This window comes from Haplochromis burtoni, unplaced genomic scaffold (genome assembly GCF_018398535.1).
Source record: "Haplochromis burtoni strain Fernald_Lab_line unplaced genomic scaffold, NCSU_Asbu1 Contig_1540, whole genome shotgun sequence".
Classification (NCBI taxonomy): Eukaryota; Metazoa; Chordata; class Actinopteri; order Cichliformes; family Cichlidae; genus Haplochromis; species Haplochromis burtoni.
The window spans coordinates 23,629-41,421 of NW_024583901.1; the positions used below are offsets into that span (position 1 = coordinate 23,629).

At 38.0% G+C, this 17,793-nt stretch overlaps 2 protein-coding genes across 2 annotated transcripts; one reads left to right on the plus strand and one right to left on the minus strand.

Moving 5' to 3' along the window:
* Positions 1-2,590: 2,590 nt before the first annotated feature.
* LOC102296410 (interferon-induced protein with tetratricopeptide repeats 2-like) lies at positions 2,591-4,226 on the minus strand. The gene is made up of 2 exons (XM_005952479.2): positions 4,222-4,226; positions 2,591-4,087 (listed from the first exon to the last, which is right to left on the minus strand). Exons 1-2 carry the CDS (start codon positions 4,224-4,226, stop codon positions 2,788-2,790), a joined length of 1,305 nt encoding a protein of 434 aa, XP_005952541.1. The 3' UTR covers positions 2,591-2,787.
* Positions 4,227-6,003: 1,777 nt separating this feature from the next.
* Positions 6,004-17,395, plus strand: LOC102296093 (protein O-linked-mannose beta-1,2-N-acetylglucosaminyltransferase 1; the record flags this gene model as incomplete). Its single annotated transcript, XM_005952478.3, is given in 13 exon segments — positions 6,004-6,542; positions 7,355-7,457; positions 10,957-11,072; positions 11,693-11,758; positions 12,051-12,164; positions 12,265-12,382; positions 13,005-13,103; positions 14,430-14,557; positions 15,343-15,413; positions 15,506-15,581; positions 16,568-16,651; positions 16,813-16,854; positions 17,337-17,395. Coding segments are annotated over 13 exon segments (1,196 nt in total), but the record flags the coding sequence as incomplete, so codon positions are not given.
* Between the last annotated feature and the right edge of the window lie 398 nt (positions 17,396-17,793).

Sequence of the window (17,793 nt, forward strand, 5' to 3'; positions counted from 1 at the left end):
AGCCACTCTTCTCTTAACTTTATTATAATTATTAACTAGATTCTGTAAAATTGGGGTTAAACGTCATGATGACAGCTTTGACAGCTGCAATTACAGAAAAACTTGTGTATGTGCAGACGTACTTAGTAGAGAACTCAAACTCAAAAGAAGAAGTTGGTCTCGACGATACTGATCCGATACCAATACTTTGTACAAAAACTTAATGTGTTATTGTATTTAAAATTATAGCTTCATAATACTTATAGGACATCAGACTACTTGTTCTTATTGTTTAATTAAGAAGAATTATCATATAGAAATAAAAAAAACAGTTGTGTGTTAATTGACACTATTTGAACACGTATATCTTATCATTTAACATGTACTGTATTTTCGCTGCCCCATATCTCCTTGTAATAGTGACACCTGATTGAAGTTCAGATTACAGTTTTCGGCTGTGTGGACTAGAGTTGACATCTCATTTAAAGCAGTTAGAACATCCTGTGGCATCTCAGCTTGGCCTAACAATGACCTAAACAGTGTAATTTCCTGGTTCACAACAAACTGCTAATAGTTCACATCTACTGGTGGACACTGTGTTACATTGGTAAGTTTATCCAGTAGTCTTTGGCTAAGTTCATTTTAATTGCTCCTGGAACAAACAGCGGTTATTTAACACTACTGTATTAGCTTAATTTAATGATGACATTACAGACACATATATCGGGCAGCATAAAGGGTGGACTTAAAGATACTGTTCACATTAATGTCAACATTGGATACTCTGCCATTGTTTATTAAAAGTGTAATATCTAACAATATCACTCGAGGTTACCCTCAAATATCTCTCACCCTCAGTCTCCTCCCTTCCTCCTATATTAGTGTAAGTGTGACAAACAATGTATGAAATTCGTAACAAGTAATCATAAAATAGCATTAATATATGTGTGCGTGTGACAGACTTCTTGACACTGAATATGAGAATGAGCATGTGAAAGGAAAACAATTTATTCCAGCAACAGGGAATACTGTGATTTGATTGTTTGGTAGGTATATAAAATCCCCCACTTTAAAACGCCTTTACACTTTGCAACATCTTTGATGTTACACAAAATCATGGTCAAAAGTCTGAAACTGCATTAAAAATGACCTGAAACTAAAAAAATTAGATTTGAAATAAAAAAGAAAATGAAGCAGAAAAATTGTGAAACTAAATAAATGCAAGAAAACAATTTATTCAAAGTAAACAAAATTCATGTTTTCAACACATTTTAATTTTATTTTTTTTAATTTTTTAAACTTCAAAACTTAGAATTTCTGTGTGAAATCGCTTGTTTAAATAAGTTTTAACCCTGATTTAGCTCTCTAGTTAGCTAGCCAGTTAGAGGAACTCAAAACTCCTCCTCATACGACGATAATTTTTCTAAAAACATCACATGCCTTCAGAAATACGTATTTTCATTTTTTTTACAATTTCACTTTTCTATGATGTTTTTTCATTACATTAAGCTAAACTACTAAGGGATACTTACTGTAGGGTCTTACAGTATTTCAAGCCAGGCAGCCTCCCTCTTTGTGTCCTTTGTCAGAGTGGCATGAAGAAAGACCGCCCCTTTCCCGCAACTAATATGTCATGTTCCTGGGCAAGATTTGATTATTTTTCCAGCTTGTCTGTTTAAGCTTCTTTTAGTTTAATTTATTACCTATTCTTCCAAATTTAGTATACCATGCACACCTTGGCCCACATTAAATCATAAAATATATGATTTGATAAAAATTAAAAGTGTAGGACTGTGAAAAAAACAATAATTGGATATTTACATTCATTCAGTTTATATTGTTAGAATATAATAGTTAATATACACTTAATCACAAACACATTAATCCTGAACTGCTTTTTTTAGATCCTGCTTTTGCTGGATTTTGAAAATAACACAAAAACAGTGCACATTTTTAAATATTTAGTGTTTTACACATTATATTAGAATTAAAAAATGTTTAACTTATTCTTTCTAAGAATGGACCAGAGCTTTTTCAGTAATTTTACACATTTATTTCTTACAATTCAAGTCCAAAAAGACGTGGTCACAGAGTTCTTTCTTTCTCACAGCAGCTTTTTCTTTATCATGTAGAAAAGCAGTTAAAGATGTGACTTCTTTACACTAACAGAAAAAAGGGTGTCACTGGTCCACTTAAGATCAAAGTGGCTTTATGTGGCCTGTAATCAGTTTGATACCCCCTGATCTGCTTCAGTCTTTGTCGATGTGCGCATTTTGTAAACTGTCTGTAAGAAGCAGTACTGCTTGAAATCCACCGTGGAGCTGCTCACTTCTTTTTTTGCATCATGAGCCCGTGCCAGCTTGGAGATGTTCGCTGATCACTCTGCATTCCTTTACACATAACTGTTATGATCTCATTTCAGAAGGTGTCATACTGTTCCATATCATTTTCCAGTAACTTCATTTGATTGTCTCAGCCGCAGAAGATAACAAGAAACAAATACAAAAGCTCTTAAAAAAAAAAATTCAACTTTTTCAAAATTAAACCTTTTATGTAAAACACAATTAAATGAATGAACAAAAAACAAATGCAAACTGCAAAATTTGGGTAAGAGTCAGCAACATTAATGGAACAATATTACAATCAATAAAGTTCTTTTTCAGGTCATGTATGTTCTTGTTACTGTTATAACAATATCTGAATCAATAATAATTTATTATTAGTTTTGTTGCAAACATTTAGACTGCCAGCATAGTAAATGTTCTTTATCTTTATTCTCTTTCTTCTTCGTAACCTTAGTGTGAGCTCTTACTGTTGCAGCTTGATTAGAAATTCCTCTATTTCTCTGCTACCATATTTTTTAGTGTATTTCTCCAGCATTGTAATGCTGTTTTCACGATGGAAGGATTGGTGTGGTATCACTGCTGCCTTCTTGTGATATTCTATTGAATTTTGTCTATCAATCAACTTTCCATTAAAATATAAATGTTTTGCATATTTGTTGTAAAGCATTTGTTGCTCCTTATATTCCAGGTCACTTTCTAGCAGTTCATTGTATATCTGGTCAGCTTTGTCTTGCTTATTTACCTTTACATACATGTCTGCAAGAGTTATTTTCATGTTAAGTGAAGAATGAGGGTAAAGCGAAATCACCTCCTTACAGAGACTGATGGCTTTGTCAATCATGCTGCGCTCGAGCAGATTGGTCCTTGTCTGCCTGGAAAAGATCCTACTTCTGTAGCAGTTCGCAGCACACCACTTCAGGTAACGTTCATCTGGATGTCTTTCCAGAGCTTCTTCTATCAAATCAATAGCTTCATGTACAGATAAATATTTACTGTAAAGCATAAGTACCGGATTGATACCACTGTAGCTGCTAACTGGCTTTTTTAAAACTCTTCTGGCCAATGTGCATACTTCATCTTTCATTTTTGTTCCTTTTTGAGGACATGCATCAAGGTAAAGAGCAGCAAGGTACAAGTTCTCTGGATCGTGTTCTTTGGCGATTCTCATTTTTTCCACGATGGCATGGTCGCTATTGTTATGAGCCTTCACTAATGCTAACACATAGCTGGTCCGCCATGCCACCATGTCAGGCTGCATCCTGATGGCTCTCTGGAAGTAATCTATAGCCAGCAGCTTTTTTTCTTTGTTGAACTTCATCAGGGTCCAGGCTTTTTCTGCATAGATCTCTGGATGGAGTTCATCCTGGGATGGAGATGGGTATTCATTCATCAGTGCATTAATTTTTGACAGGTAATTCTGACTTTGTACTTGTTCTCCCTGTTGGTTGTGTAGCCAAGCCAGGTTCCCATAGTTCACTACCAGCCAGGGACCCTCATCTGATACTGTGTTTCTCATCTGACGGAAGGCTTCTGTGGCTCTGCTGAAAAAACGCAGGGCATCTTCACTGAAGCCCAGCTGGTAGTGAATGAACCCCTGCAAGTTATAAATGTGACCCAACCAGCTGTACCCCTCTTCGGTGCCAATGTCCTCCAAATTGTACTTGAGACGGAAAAGTGTGGACCTGCTACAGTCCAGATTCCAGTTGAAGTGGCACTGCAGAGCCTCCAGTTTGGACTCCAACGTTGACTGACTCTGAGAAGAACTATGGGGATTCAAAATTATGCACATTCAAGAAATATAATGTTCTGTAAATATTCAAATCACATACGCCCCCCCCCCCCCAAAAAAACCCCCAAAAAAACAAAAACAAAACAAAACAGAAAAGCTGCTACTCACCTCATCTTCTAACTCAGTTGCTTTCTAAATAGCACATGTGTCCTTTCTTTGGACTGTTTCTTTGGGTGTGGCACCATAAAAGTCAGTCATGTTTAACTTCTGTACTGTTGTAAATGATGAACTTTGAACTTAGTGAACTATTACTTCTCATGAAAGAATACCGCCACGTGTATGTTTAATTAGGTTAGGAAGATAGGTTAGCAAATGATTAATTTTGGGTGTTACCCAAAGTATTAGTCAGGAAACTGAAGTGTTGATTGCATACTTTTTTGATTTCTTTACCTGACGTAAAATATTTTAAGCCATCAAAAGGCTAAAATCCAGGTGAGGTCATACTAGATGATGTCTAAACTGAATTCCTCTTGAAATTATTTTTCAAAGTGCAGTTTAAATAAATGAAGTTCACACAGTTAAAGGCTGAGCCCTACCCAATCAACTCTATCAAATGCTTTTTCTACATTTAGAAACAATACTGTGGTTTCAGTGTTTTTACTGTGTCTATCAAATTGAGTAATCTATGTTTATTCATTCATCTATGTTTATTATTGGGCATACTTTTCAGGGCTTCCAGATGAGTCTTTAATGGCACATATAGTCATTTTTTAATTTATTTTGACTGGTTAGCTAGAAATTGTCCTAATTTGTTACCATGTTCTTGGAAGGCATCCCTTCTATGTATGGAAATAGGGTGTTGGGCCACCCATCACCGGTCATTCGGTACCTTTATGTACGAGCTTGGATTATAATGCCAGCAGTCAGACTTATTTCCAGTAGGTGGTTATAAACTGCAGCAGTAGTGGGATTAAGAAGCCATTTTTATTTAATCCTGTTGTCTCTTTTTTATTGGTTAGGAGCATAGGTAATAAAAATTGTCTTTCTTTGCCTTTTATTTTCAGTTAGGGAAGACGAGGGAACTTAAACCTTTGTTTGCTGTTTTGGCATTGTCCCAAATAAACTAGTGCCAGGCATTTCAGTTGTTCTGTGAAGCTGGCCTTTTCTTATGAGTTGTTGGAGTGGGGAGTTGCACCTCATCTCATATTTTTAATTTTCTGTTTCTCAACATATATATATTTTTTATTATATTTTATATATACATGAGTGTTACTTTATGTGCAATTTGGAGTTTTTTCTATGTACAATATTTAGGATTCCATTGCCAGTAGTGATGTGCCGCTGTTATCTGTATATGACTAAAAACACTTGAAATGTATTCAAATGAAAGTCTGTCTCTGCAGTAGTCATCATTTTGCACATGGATGTTTAGCTTTAAAATATGTGACCTCTCTAAACATTAGCAACTAAGAAAACTTGGCAAAAGGTGGCCTGGTAAATAATAAGTAAATAATTATTTTTTTTCTCCTATCCAATTTGGGGTCATAGGGGGCTGGAGCCCATCCTGGCTGTCAGAGTACACCCTGGCCGGGTCTAGAGTCTGTCAATGGTCTAACATGGACAGACAGCCATCATGCTTACATCCACACCTACAGCCAATCTAGAATCACCAGTTGGAGTTCCTGGAGAGATCGTGCAAGCTCAACACAGAAAGACTGTAAAAGCTGCAGTGCTATTTTGTTGTTGTTGTTATTGTTGTGACATTTCAACTTGAAATACACAATGCTATTGCTCCCATTAAGTCCTTCTAAGTTTTAAAATACGAAGGAAAGCGGGCTCTTACTTACCTTACTTACTTTAAAACAAACAAACAAATTAAAGTCAATCATAAGCGTTAACTCGAATAACAACCAGTAGAGGGCAGAAATACACCAATGTCTTTTCTGCCTATTTAAAAAACGAAGAAGGAAGAGGACCTCTGTGACGTATTTTGCTCTGCGACAGAAACTCTGTGTATGTTGCGGTTTAAAGCTACTTTTCTAGAAGCAGCTGCTTACTATGGAATATAAATGGCACTACAAGACTTACTGATGACTCCGTGATTAATGATGTTCATACGCGAACAGAAAAGAGGCGGCTGGAGCATGTTAAAGCCCCGTACAGTCACATGGCAGTTTGGTGTCGTCGGCTAAACTTGGTGACTATTTGTGCACAGTGCCTTTTTATTCGCGTCTCTTGTTTAGCTCAGATGAGCATGTAAGAGTCAGCCGTGGTTTGGTGGTGTGGAGTTGTGCATGTCCCGGTTGCAGAAAGTGGAGGAGAGCAGGCGGAGGGCGTGAGCTGTGTCCAGGCGGCTGTCGGTGTCCGGGATGGAGACCTGGACCCCCAATCCCCGAGCTAAGCCCTTCATCCCCCGTCAACAGAGGAGTCTCTATCTCACCTGGAAATACAAATTGACCAACAAGAGGACGATTCGCCGGTTCTGTCAGGTAAATACTGATAGAGCTCAGCAAAAGAGTGATGTTGCTGCTGTAAATCAGTAAAGTAAACGTATTGTCCTGGAGAATTGTCCTGTTTTCTCGCTTATTTTGCATTTAACAAGCCACATTAGCTCATATTTAAAGGTTTCATATTGCCAAAAAGTTTTGGTAAACGAAATGTCAGGTGCTCTTTCAAAGTAAAGGCTGCAAGACACATCCTGGCTTGATTATATCAGTGCCCGTTCCTAGATGCACTCACTGGGCACTTTGAAGGTTACACGTTACTCGTACTGGGTTGGACCCCTATTTTCCTTAATTTTTCATGGCATAGATCCAACAAGATGCTGGAAACACTCAGTGATTTTGATTTATATTGACATGATGGCATCACACAGCTGCTGCAGATTTGTTGGTTGCACGTTCATCTCAATCTCCCATTCCACTGCATCCCAAAGCAATCCACTGGATTGAAATCTGGTAACTGTGGAGGCCATTTGAGTACATTGAGATTATTGTCATGTTCAAGAAACTAGTTTGAGTTGATTTAAGCTTTGTAACATGGTTTGTTGTCCTGTAAACAGACGTCAGAATAAGCACACCGTAGTCATAGAGGGAGGGATGTGGTCCGCAATAATACTTGTTGGGTGTCGCATTTAAATGACAGTAAAATAAATACCATCTGAATCTCACAACAGAAATCAAGACTCATTAGTGCCAGTAGATCAGCAATTAAGTGAACCATTTGTAGAGTTTAATAATATCAAAATTAACTAACTACAGACATCAAGATGAACACTGATACATTTTTTTTTATCCTACAGGCCAGTGCCGTGTTGTTTCTGCTGATAACCGTCATAGTCAACATTAAACTCATCCTGGATACAAGAAGAGTTGCCAGTGAAGATGCAGCAGCCCAAGAATATGGTGAGAAACATGTTCACATGTCATTTTACTTATACTTAGTACACTCAGGTTTAAGTGAGTGTATGTATAAATTTGAGCCTGTATGTACGATTTTGACCCTGTGTGGATTGGTGAAAATCCTAAATGAATTCACACTAATGCGTCTAATTCTAAGACTTTAAAGATCTGTGCTGTATAATAACTCCGCAAAAAAAACTGCTACAAGCAACTCATTACCATGACATTCTACCCAGAATGTAGAATGTCGAGTGACCACAGCTTTAGCTTTGAGTTGTAACAGACTTTTGTGATTAGTAGTATTTCGGCCTGATAGATGGATGTCTCATCCTTTGACATGTCAACTTGAACTTTTTATCTTGATTCGTGATTTCAGAGTAAACTTTAACTACAGTCTTTCACCCATCAGTATGCTTGGACAGATGCTGCGATTTTGTCATGGATTTAAATTCAGTTTTATTTATATAGTTTCCTCAAGGTGACTCTATAAAATATCTCATTTACAATATGTGTATACAGTATACAGTACAGTCTATAGTCCCCAAATGTCTAACTCTTTGACTCTCTGGACAGTAATGCAGCTTTCAGTCAATTCCTCTGAAACGTTTACTGTATGTTAATGTAACAGTCAGTATTTAAATATGTACAAAATCAGTTTAATAGAAGAGTTGAGGGTTGATCTGTCTGTTGCTATCTGACATATTCACTAGGGGTGCAACGATACACAAAATTCACGGTTCGGTTCAGTTCGATACTTTGGTGTCACGGTTCGATATTTTTTCGATACAAAAAAATGTTCATGCCTTTTTTAATTTGTAATTTATTAAGATTATAAATATTTCTTTTAACTCAAAAATACAGTTTTTAAATGAGATGTTGCTGAAACAACAAAATAATAAAAGAATAAAGGAGTTTGGAAACGAGTTTATTTCAGAGAAATGTCCTTTTCCAAAATAAAAGCTATGCTATACCCTTCTTCTGGGGTATATTCTCAGCAGCATATATAACAAATCAGGTACCCATAAAATGAATCACTCTTTAATGGACCTCCCCTAACACTCATCTTCTGGAATGCTAGCACTTAGCTGCTTATACAGCATAAACAACTTAAATAAAAGGTCCTGTTAAATACAAACCAAAACATAGTTTACTCAATTTCCATGTTCTTCTTCAGAAAAATTAGGATGTCCACATGTTCTGCTGACAGTACAGATCTGCTTGCTGTGACAATGTCACCTGCTGTGGAAAACACCCTCTCACTTGGGACAGAGGTTCCAGGTACAACCAAGTAACACTGTGCCAACTTGGAAAGATGAGGGTACAAGCTGTGATGTTCCTTCCACCATCTCGGTGGGTTATCATCTGTGGGAATGCAGTCTGCTAACCTGTACAAGTTAATTTCCTCCTCTGCCACTTCGGCTGCAGACCTGGTCCTTGGCTTCTGTGCAATGAACAGTTCTCCAAACAACTCCTTCATGGCCGACTTTTTCTCTGGTGGAAATGCTGATGGTGAATCTGAAGAGTTTGCTGCTTGAGTCTCTGCGGAGGTCGCAGTTTCTGTGGTGCCTGCGGCTTGGTCTTGAGGAAATATAAACAACCAAACTGTTAATTGTATTTGTTTAAATAATATTTATAAATGAAGCAGTAGCTAAATAAAATTTCAAAAATAAAAAAAAGAACACCTACTTGTTCAATGCTCAAGACAAGTTCTGTGGCAAGTGCTCCATAGACTCTCAGCTGAGTGACATCATCAAAGTGTCGCAGGGACTTGAAACGAGGATCTAAAGCTGTGCACTTGTATAGGTAATTCTGAAGGGCAGGATCAGCGTATCTCTTCTCCAGGTCCTCCCTGATGTTTTTTTTTTTTTTTTTTTTTAAAAACATCTCTCACTGCTGGGCTGTCATCACCAGACTGCGCCATAGAGTTCAGGATGTTCATTTTAAGTGGTAGGATCATGGATGCTGTTGGAGATGACGCTTCACACATCATGACTGTCACAGTTTTTAGGGTTTTCATGACTGTAACAAGATTTTCAGCCAGTGCATGTTCTTCCTGAGTTAGATTCTGAATGTTCTTCATACTCTTCTTCACAGTATTGTCGGCCATAGCAGCAAACACTGCAGCTTGCTGTTCAAGGTATCTTTCCATCATATCATGAGAGTTCCACCTAGTTGGAACATCTTGAATCAGTTTTTTTTTCACTAAGCTGCAGCAGTTGCTGTTTTTTCTTAAACACATTGCATCCTGTTGTGCTTCTGTGAAAGAAGGAGACTATTCTTCTCATCTTTGCTAGGAGATGGGAAACCTTCTGCACTGCCATTCCTTTCTGAGCAGTTATATTAATTGTATGTGCAAAACATCCGATTTGTGGCCCCAGTCCAGCAGCTGTGACGGCATTAACTATGTTCTTAGCATTGTCAGTAGTTACAGGTATTGTCACATTTGGTCGCACTAACTTCCAGTCTTCCACAACTCCAGAGAGACCTTTGGCTCTCTGAAGCTGTTTTCCAGACGTGTCTGCAAAACAGTTTTTCATGTGCCATTCCGGATCAATGTAATGTGCGGTGACAGTGAGGTAGCTCTTGACGTCCAGCCGTCTGAGGTCAGAGCAACAGCGGGTGCTGCTGACACTGCCGTCTCTAATTTTGCTTTTGTCTCCTTGTACAAAGCGGGAACTGCGATATCGGTGAAATAGGTTCGTGAAGGAATACTGTAACGGGGCTCAAGTACTCTCAGCATTTCCCGAAACCCGGTGTTTTCTACAACAGAAAAGGGTCGCATGTCGACAGCAATAAAAGTAGCAATTGCCCTGTCGATTTCTTTTGCCCTCTTAGAATCATGCGCTAACGGCTGTCTAAATGACTCCGGCAAAGTGTGTAGCATGTGTGTTTGTTGTTGTTTTTGGCTGCCTTCACTCATCTTTGCACTAGGGTGATGTCGGCGTAAATGTGCATTCATATTTGTTGTTGCCACCGATGTAATTAACCATGGCGTGGCACATCCGACATACTGTTGTAGTTTTGTGCACAACGCGCTTACCATCAGGGTCATACTTCACACAAAAGCCAAAAAAGTTCCAAACGCCAGATTTCAATGACTGTGGAGGAGGTTCAACTTCGGGAGGCATTAAGGCAGTTGCCATGTTGCAATGAGCTTAGCTTCTGTCTCGCTAGCTTGATTGAATGCATGTGGGTGGCACTCAGTGGATCTGTACTCGACAGTGCAGCCTAGGCGGAGTAGTCGAACGCAGATTCACTGAGCGCTCAACACAGACAGCATTGTCAGAAGAAAAGTTGATAAAATAAATTAAAAAATTTTTGATACACATGCGTACCGAACCGAAAGCACTGTATCGAACGGTTCAATATCGATACGAGTATTGTTGCACCCCTAATATTCACCCATCACTCATTAACCTTCTGATACACGGTGTTCCATTAAAGTGTAGTTTTATTATGAAGTGCATCATTTTGATCTTGATGTTTGTTTTTCTCTCTTTAGAGGATGTTATTCCTAACATGGAGACAGCACGCAGGCCGGCTAATGGACGCAAAGTCCTCGACATTGAGGTGTACTCCAGCCGCTCCAAGGTCTACGTGGCAGTAGATGGCACCACGGTGGGTGATTAACTGGTTAACTGGCTGATGCCTACTGACAGGTTACTTGAGACATACTGCTTTAATACTCAAAGGGGCTTAGCTAATATAACAGACTCACACAACAACAGAGGGTTTGGTCTCACTAACTTTCCAGGTGCCTGAAGACAACAACAATCTTACTCAGACCGAGTAAGCTGCTGCTTGGGCCTCTCACCATCGCAGTTTTCAAGACAATCTATACATCCTAGACTAATCTTTCCTCCCACTAACCTTCATTTTGTTGTTAGGTTTTCAGTTGAATTCTATTTTGTCAAGGGAAATATTGGTAATGCAAGGTGTTTAGATTTTGGCTTTTTAATGTCATTGAACTCATGTTCAAAATGGTAATAATCCTTTATAATGAATTTGGTTAATGATAGACACAAAGCGTCAGACTGTTTCTTCTGGCCGAGCATTCACATGCCACATTTCTCACAGAATTATATTGTATTTAATAAATAATACCATGTACAGCAACAACAATACAAATTAGTCTCCAGTAAGTTTCTCATCACGTGGATAACTTTACCATCTTAGACTGCCACTGGCAATGAAGTCAGTAAAAATATTGTTTTTCTTTATTTTACTTGTTCCTGCAGGTGCTGGAAGATGACATGCGAGAACAAGGCAGAGGGATCCATGTGATAGTTCTCAACCAAGCAACTGTGAGCATGTGCTGCTTATTCTTCATATCATGACGCATGTCTTTCCACTGGCAACTCATATGTAAATATAACAAACTGCAATTACTGTACATACTAGAGGTAGGAGGAAAAAATGGATGCATCATATTATGATTTTTTGCTAATTGTGTTTCACTGTTTTTATAGCTGTATTTATCACAATACAAACAACGTTGAAGTTAAACTTATCAAATGTCAGTAGTAGATTTTTTTTTTTTTTAGCAATTTCAGATTTTTCAGTAAGTGTGTGTGTGTGTGTGTGTGTGTGTCACAGGGTCATGTGATGGCCAAGAGGATATTTGACACCTACTCTCCCCATGAGGATGAAGCCATGATCCTGTTCCTCAATATGGTGACTCGTGGTCGAATCCTCATCTTTACCATAAAGGTCAGGAGGTTCTAACTGTCTGAGGAGTGAAGGGATATTCATGTTCCAGTCATAAACCATACCTGTAACTGTGTTTTTTGGGGGCTTATTTGTCCTGCAGGATGAGGGCACATTCCACTTGAAAGATGCTGCTAAGAACCTGCTCAAGAGTCTGGGCAGCCAGGTGTCCCTCAATCTGAGCTGGAGAGACATGTGGACTCTAGTGGTGAAGAAAGGAGGTAGAAAAGCAGACCTTCATTTTTAACAATGACATTGAGGACAGCCATTATACAGGAAGAGCTTCACTAAATCGATCAGTCACAAAACATCTGAGGAGCTGGGGAGAATTATGATTGGTTGTTTAGAAACATTAAGAAGATTTGATTATGAGATTTCACAAAGTCAGCCCAAAGTGCACCATTTTATCGTGGATTGACATATGATTTTTATTTTATTTTTATTTTTTTAAACTAGAATCAGCCTAGATTGTTTTCAGGGCCACTACAACTTTACTGTGTATGACTGAAAGAAAGACTTTTTTTGTTCTACATATTCACATTTGTGTCTTGACCTTTGTGCTTGAGGTGTTGTCACTAATGGCTAAACACTTTTTCTTAGGCTGAAATTAATCATCTTTGATTTACAAGAAACAAAACAGATGGATATATTGTCTGTGCAGTTTTTCATCACTATTTTCTACATAAACTTGGATTTTGTTGAGAAGTTATCAGTATAAACCATAAATAAGGCATCTTTGATCAAATAAATCAGTCAGTAGGGGGGAAGAGACAAAAGGAAAAACAAGAGTTTATACTTGCCCTGAGATTACCTCTCTTGACTTGATGTTGTTTTTGTGTTCAGGTCAGGTTTATGGAGAGAAGCATTCAAAGTCTCCAGCTCTGTCTACCTGGGGAGACCCAGTGCTGCTCAAGACTGAAGTGCAACTTACTGCCTCTGAAGGTAAGAGCCAGTTTTAGCATGCTTGACAAAGGGTGAAATATTTAAACTTGATTCCCCTGTCGTGCACAAAATGTTATAAAAAACTAAAAGACTTGTAGCTTTTTTTATGAATAATCTTTTGAAAGTGCGATGACATGCAGTAAAAGTTGGGTCCTTGAGAAAAAAGTCAAAGTTGGGGATTTGCTTCTCCTTATATTAAGATTTTTTTAGTCCCGACGGTGTAGGGACCAGATGGGTTAAAAGTTTGAGACAAAGACTGTATATGAATGATGGTTGAAGTCACCGGTAGTTTTGGATTTCACATTTTGTAGGTTTAGCATGAGCATTTTGGCCACAGTTGGGGAAACTGTAAAATGTAAATTTAAAAAAAGATGATGATTTGAAGGTCTCAAACACATTTTATGCACAAAATAACACAAATGTTAAAACTGAGAAAAAATATTAGTTCAAACCAGTTGCTGAACTTTGGGGAGAGGAAAGTTGCTCATTGTTGTTTGATACAAGAGCCGAGCTGCTCAAAAGTCTTGTGTCATCGTTGTTGTATTTTTCATTTCATCATGTGTCAAATATTTTTAACTAATTAAAGGTCTCGGCTCCAGGCAGGCCAGTTCAACACCTATAATTCTGACCAATGTATTTTGCGGTTTAGCATTGTCTTGCTGAAATAGGCCTCACATGGAAAAAAACGTGTTCTCTTTGAGAGCATATGTTGCTCTAAAAGCTGTGTACACATTTTAGCATTAATAGCGCCTTTTCAGATGTGCAAGTTGCCAGTTCTAATGCACCCATCTATATACCATCAGAGATACAGGCTTTTGGATTGAGTGCTGATAACAAGCAGGATGGTCCCAGTTCTTTTTAATCCAGAGAATGCAACGGCAGCCATGTTTGCAAATAATAATTTAACGTTTGGATTTGTCTGACAAGAGAATAGTTTCCCACTCTGCCTCAGTCATTTTACGTGAGCTTTGGCTCAGAGCAGAACACAGTATTCCTGGATCATGTTCATATACATCTTCCTCTTTTGCATGATAGAGCTTTAAGCTATATTTATGGATGACACAGATGCAAGTTTGCCTCTCTAACATGTTCTTTTCAGTCATTTTGCTGGCCTGTTGACAGTTAACCTAATGTATTGCAACATGTTCCGCCTGCTCTATCTTTTTAGTATTATTTACTTCTTCAGCCTTTTTCCCCACCCCAACCTTTTTGCTGATATAGAAATCGGAATACTTTATGAATCCATAAGAGAATAAAGTTCAAAATCATTTTATATGTTACAAAAAACTGTTAAAATAATTTGGGATGTGATCTTATGTTCTGCAGAGGCAGAGTGCCACTGGGCAGACACGGAGCTGAACAGGAGGAGGAAACTCTTCTGCAGCAAGGTGGAAGGATACGGCAGCATCTGCAGCTGCAAAGATCCGGCACCCGTAGAGTTTAATCCTGACCCTGTAAGACATGTAACAGACACGACTCTTTAGTTTCACCATGTTTTTCCTGCGTGGGGAAGCACAGGAATGCCAAGCTGTAAGGAGGGAGTAATGTCCTTGCATCAGTCAATGATATTTATTTATTTATTTTGCTATAATTTGTATGGTTTTTTTGGTCTTGGATGAAGACAGAATCCCACAGAAGTGAGAGTAGCATTTGAGCGAGTAGTGAGGCACTGAGCACACTTGCTCATATGTTTGAGTATGCTCAACTTCACTGTCTCGATGATACTTCCTGTGCTGCTCTGTAGTGAGCCCAGGATTTTGGCATTAGTGCTCTTCAGGCTCAGTTAGAGTGACCCTCCAGTTTGCAATGAATCTCCACAACAGAACAGAACAGACTGTCATCATCTGCAGTCCAAAATGGTGGAGCTGGAATTTGTCTGAGCATGCTGCGAGGGACTCAAGACAGTTGAATGACATAAGGGGCCTCCATCCGACAAAAAAGCCCGAAGGATGCCACAGAACAGGAAGGACTGAGTTAGCTTAGAGTCCAGTACTAAAACAACCACTTCTTAGACAGATGGAAAAATAAAGGTAAATTGACGAATTTACCTGGCCAGCTGTCCGAATACATGAGGCTGTATAGTCTATGTAAAGTGTCATTGTTAAAATGCTCATATACTTGGATTTAAGTAGTCAGGTGTATGCTTTACCGATTCTTGTCTTCTTGTCCACTAATTTGAGTTTCTTGTGTGCAAGTATAGATTCAGTATGGTCACATTTTTACTGTTTCGTCATTGCAGCTCCCCATCAATAATGTTTTCAATGTCCCAGTGGCCGTTATTGCAGGAAACAGACCTAACTATCTCTACCGGTAAGATCTGAAAAATACTCTTCTGTCATACAGGGAAGTAATAAATCTCTGTCAAAATATAACTAAGTGTTTGGCTTTTTGTTGTTGTTTAGTATGCTGAGGTCACTTCTTTCAGCCCATGGTGTTAACCCACAGATGATCACAGTCTTCATTGATGGATATTATGAGGTACCTTTATTAATATTATTATTATTATTTGTTTATTTGTATTATTTGTATGTATGTATTTATTTATTTATGTATGTATTTATTTATTTTGATTGCTGCAGTTTACTTCTGCCAGTGATTGGGGTGTACCTTTGCTGGTGTTAGGTCATATGACTATCAAAGTCATACAATTTTAAGATCTTAATCAACACATCATATTTCAATACCTTATTTTAAACAAATACAACAACCATAATTTTATTTGCAGAAGTCTTTATGGATAGTTTAGGTATCTATATATCTTTTTCCTTGTCAGAGACTTTGAAGTTATTGATAACTTTTTACACCTTGGCTGTAAGAGGCTGATGCGGATTTGTTGTTAACCTGCCGGGCAGGCAGCGTTGGCACCGAAGTTGTGAACGCGATAACTCAAGTAACTCGTAGGAATTTGAAATTGATAATATTGGTGCTCCTAATAAAAATGTTGGATGAGTTTAAATCTCAGTGACCTCAATCTCAAGGTCAGAGGTCAAGTTTTTTTTAGAAAGCCTTGTGAATGCGATAACTTGAAAACAAGGCTTTTGAAATTGATACTATCTCTAGGAGACGAAGGGGTACCACTGACCACTTTTTTTATTTTTTTATTGGGAGTCTGTTTGACTTATAACGATCACGCGTGTTTTACCAAATGAATGAACTGAATCTATAAATTATCTTGTTAAATGTTAAAAAAATAAATAAATCTCTACAGTGTATCCTCGTCATAATTACCACGAGAGTAGGATTAAACTGCATCCTTTGTGAGATTAAAAGAATTTAAACTAGAACTACAGAAATCCGTTTTTTGGATGTTTTTGTGTTCTCTCTTTAGGTTTCTATTTCTTTTAGAAACAGAATTGTCATTTCAGGTTATACTCACCACCTCACTGGATTTTGTTCAGGGAAACAGTTTGCAAATTATTAAAGAATCTTTTTGTAGCTCTCAAACATCTGCCTTTTTGACTCAGGAGCCAATGGATGTTGTTGACCTGTTTGGACTGAAGGGAGTTCAACACACACCTATCAGCATCAAGAATGCCAGAGTGTCTCAGGTAAGCAACAGCCTCTCATTCAAGGGTTAACACATAATTCAGAGCAGTACAAGCATAAATTTTAAAGGACCAATGTTTCCTTTACAGAAACGTTCAGCAGTGTTGTTATTAAATTATTCTTTGTTACTGTGAAACTCAAACATCTCTTTCCTCAATCACAGCACTACAAAGCGAGTCTGACAGCAACCTTCAATCTTCACCCAGTAAGGACCAACATCAAACACTCAACTGTATCATGTTAATGCAGTTTGTTATAACTCTTATTTGAATTTTTCATCTTTTATAATAAGTGCATTGTACAGCCTCAATTTTACATTGCACTTCAGCATTTCTTTAATTAAGAAAAAAAATCATCTGGCACGTCCAGAGGTTTCACAGTGCACACTCAGTTGCTCCAATTCATTTGTTTCTCTGACCATCATAACTAACCTGCAACTTAACCAGAGGTAAACCCTCTAACATAAGTCTGAATTGTAACTGTATACATATAAATTTCTGCTTCCACTCAATATTAATGAGACTTCTGAAACTCTTACTGTCAACACTGACATTATGATTTTATGCAGTGAACTCTGTGAATGCACTGTGGGTGTTTTAGTGTGTGCAGTTGCCTGGGGGTAGAGTCTGTATGCACCATATGTATGCGCTCATTAGAGTTTGTTGTGTCTGTTTTATCTTTTCCCAGGATGCTAATTATGCCATTGTACTAGAAGAAGATCTTGATATATCCATTGACTTCTTCAGGTATTTCTTCCAGTCTACATTACCACTACTAAAAGCAGCCAGATGTCCATGTTAGTTCCAGAAAAGGGCTCTTACTGATTGATATCTAGTCACTCTCTACTGACAACTTTTTATGCAGCTGCTGTTTTTGGTTCTTAACCTGGTACCGGTAGTCTCATTCTGTTAGACTCTACTCATGCTTATGGAATCTGTGCTAAAAATTCTCCATTATTTCAGAGCAAACTCCCTTTAAATTGATTTTACATTTAATGTTATTGTGAAGTTTATTTAATTGCTTATGTATTACTTAATTACTTCAGTGTAGTAAGCTGTAAATGCTTTAAACTGCCGTTAAAAGTTCAAAATGTACGCCCCTTACACTTTTTCTTGCTTGGCTGATTGGTGGCTCTCCCCTTGTA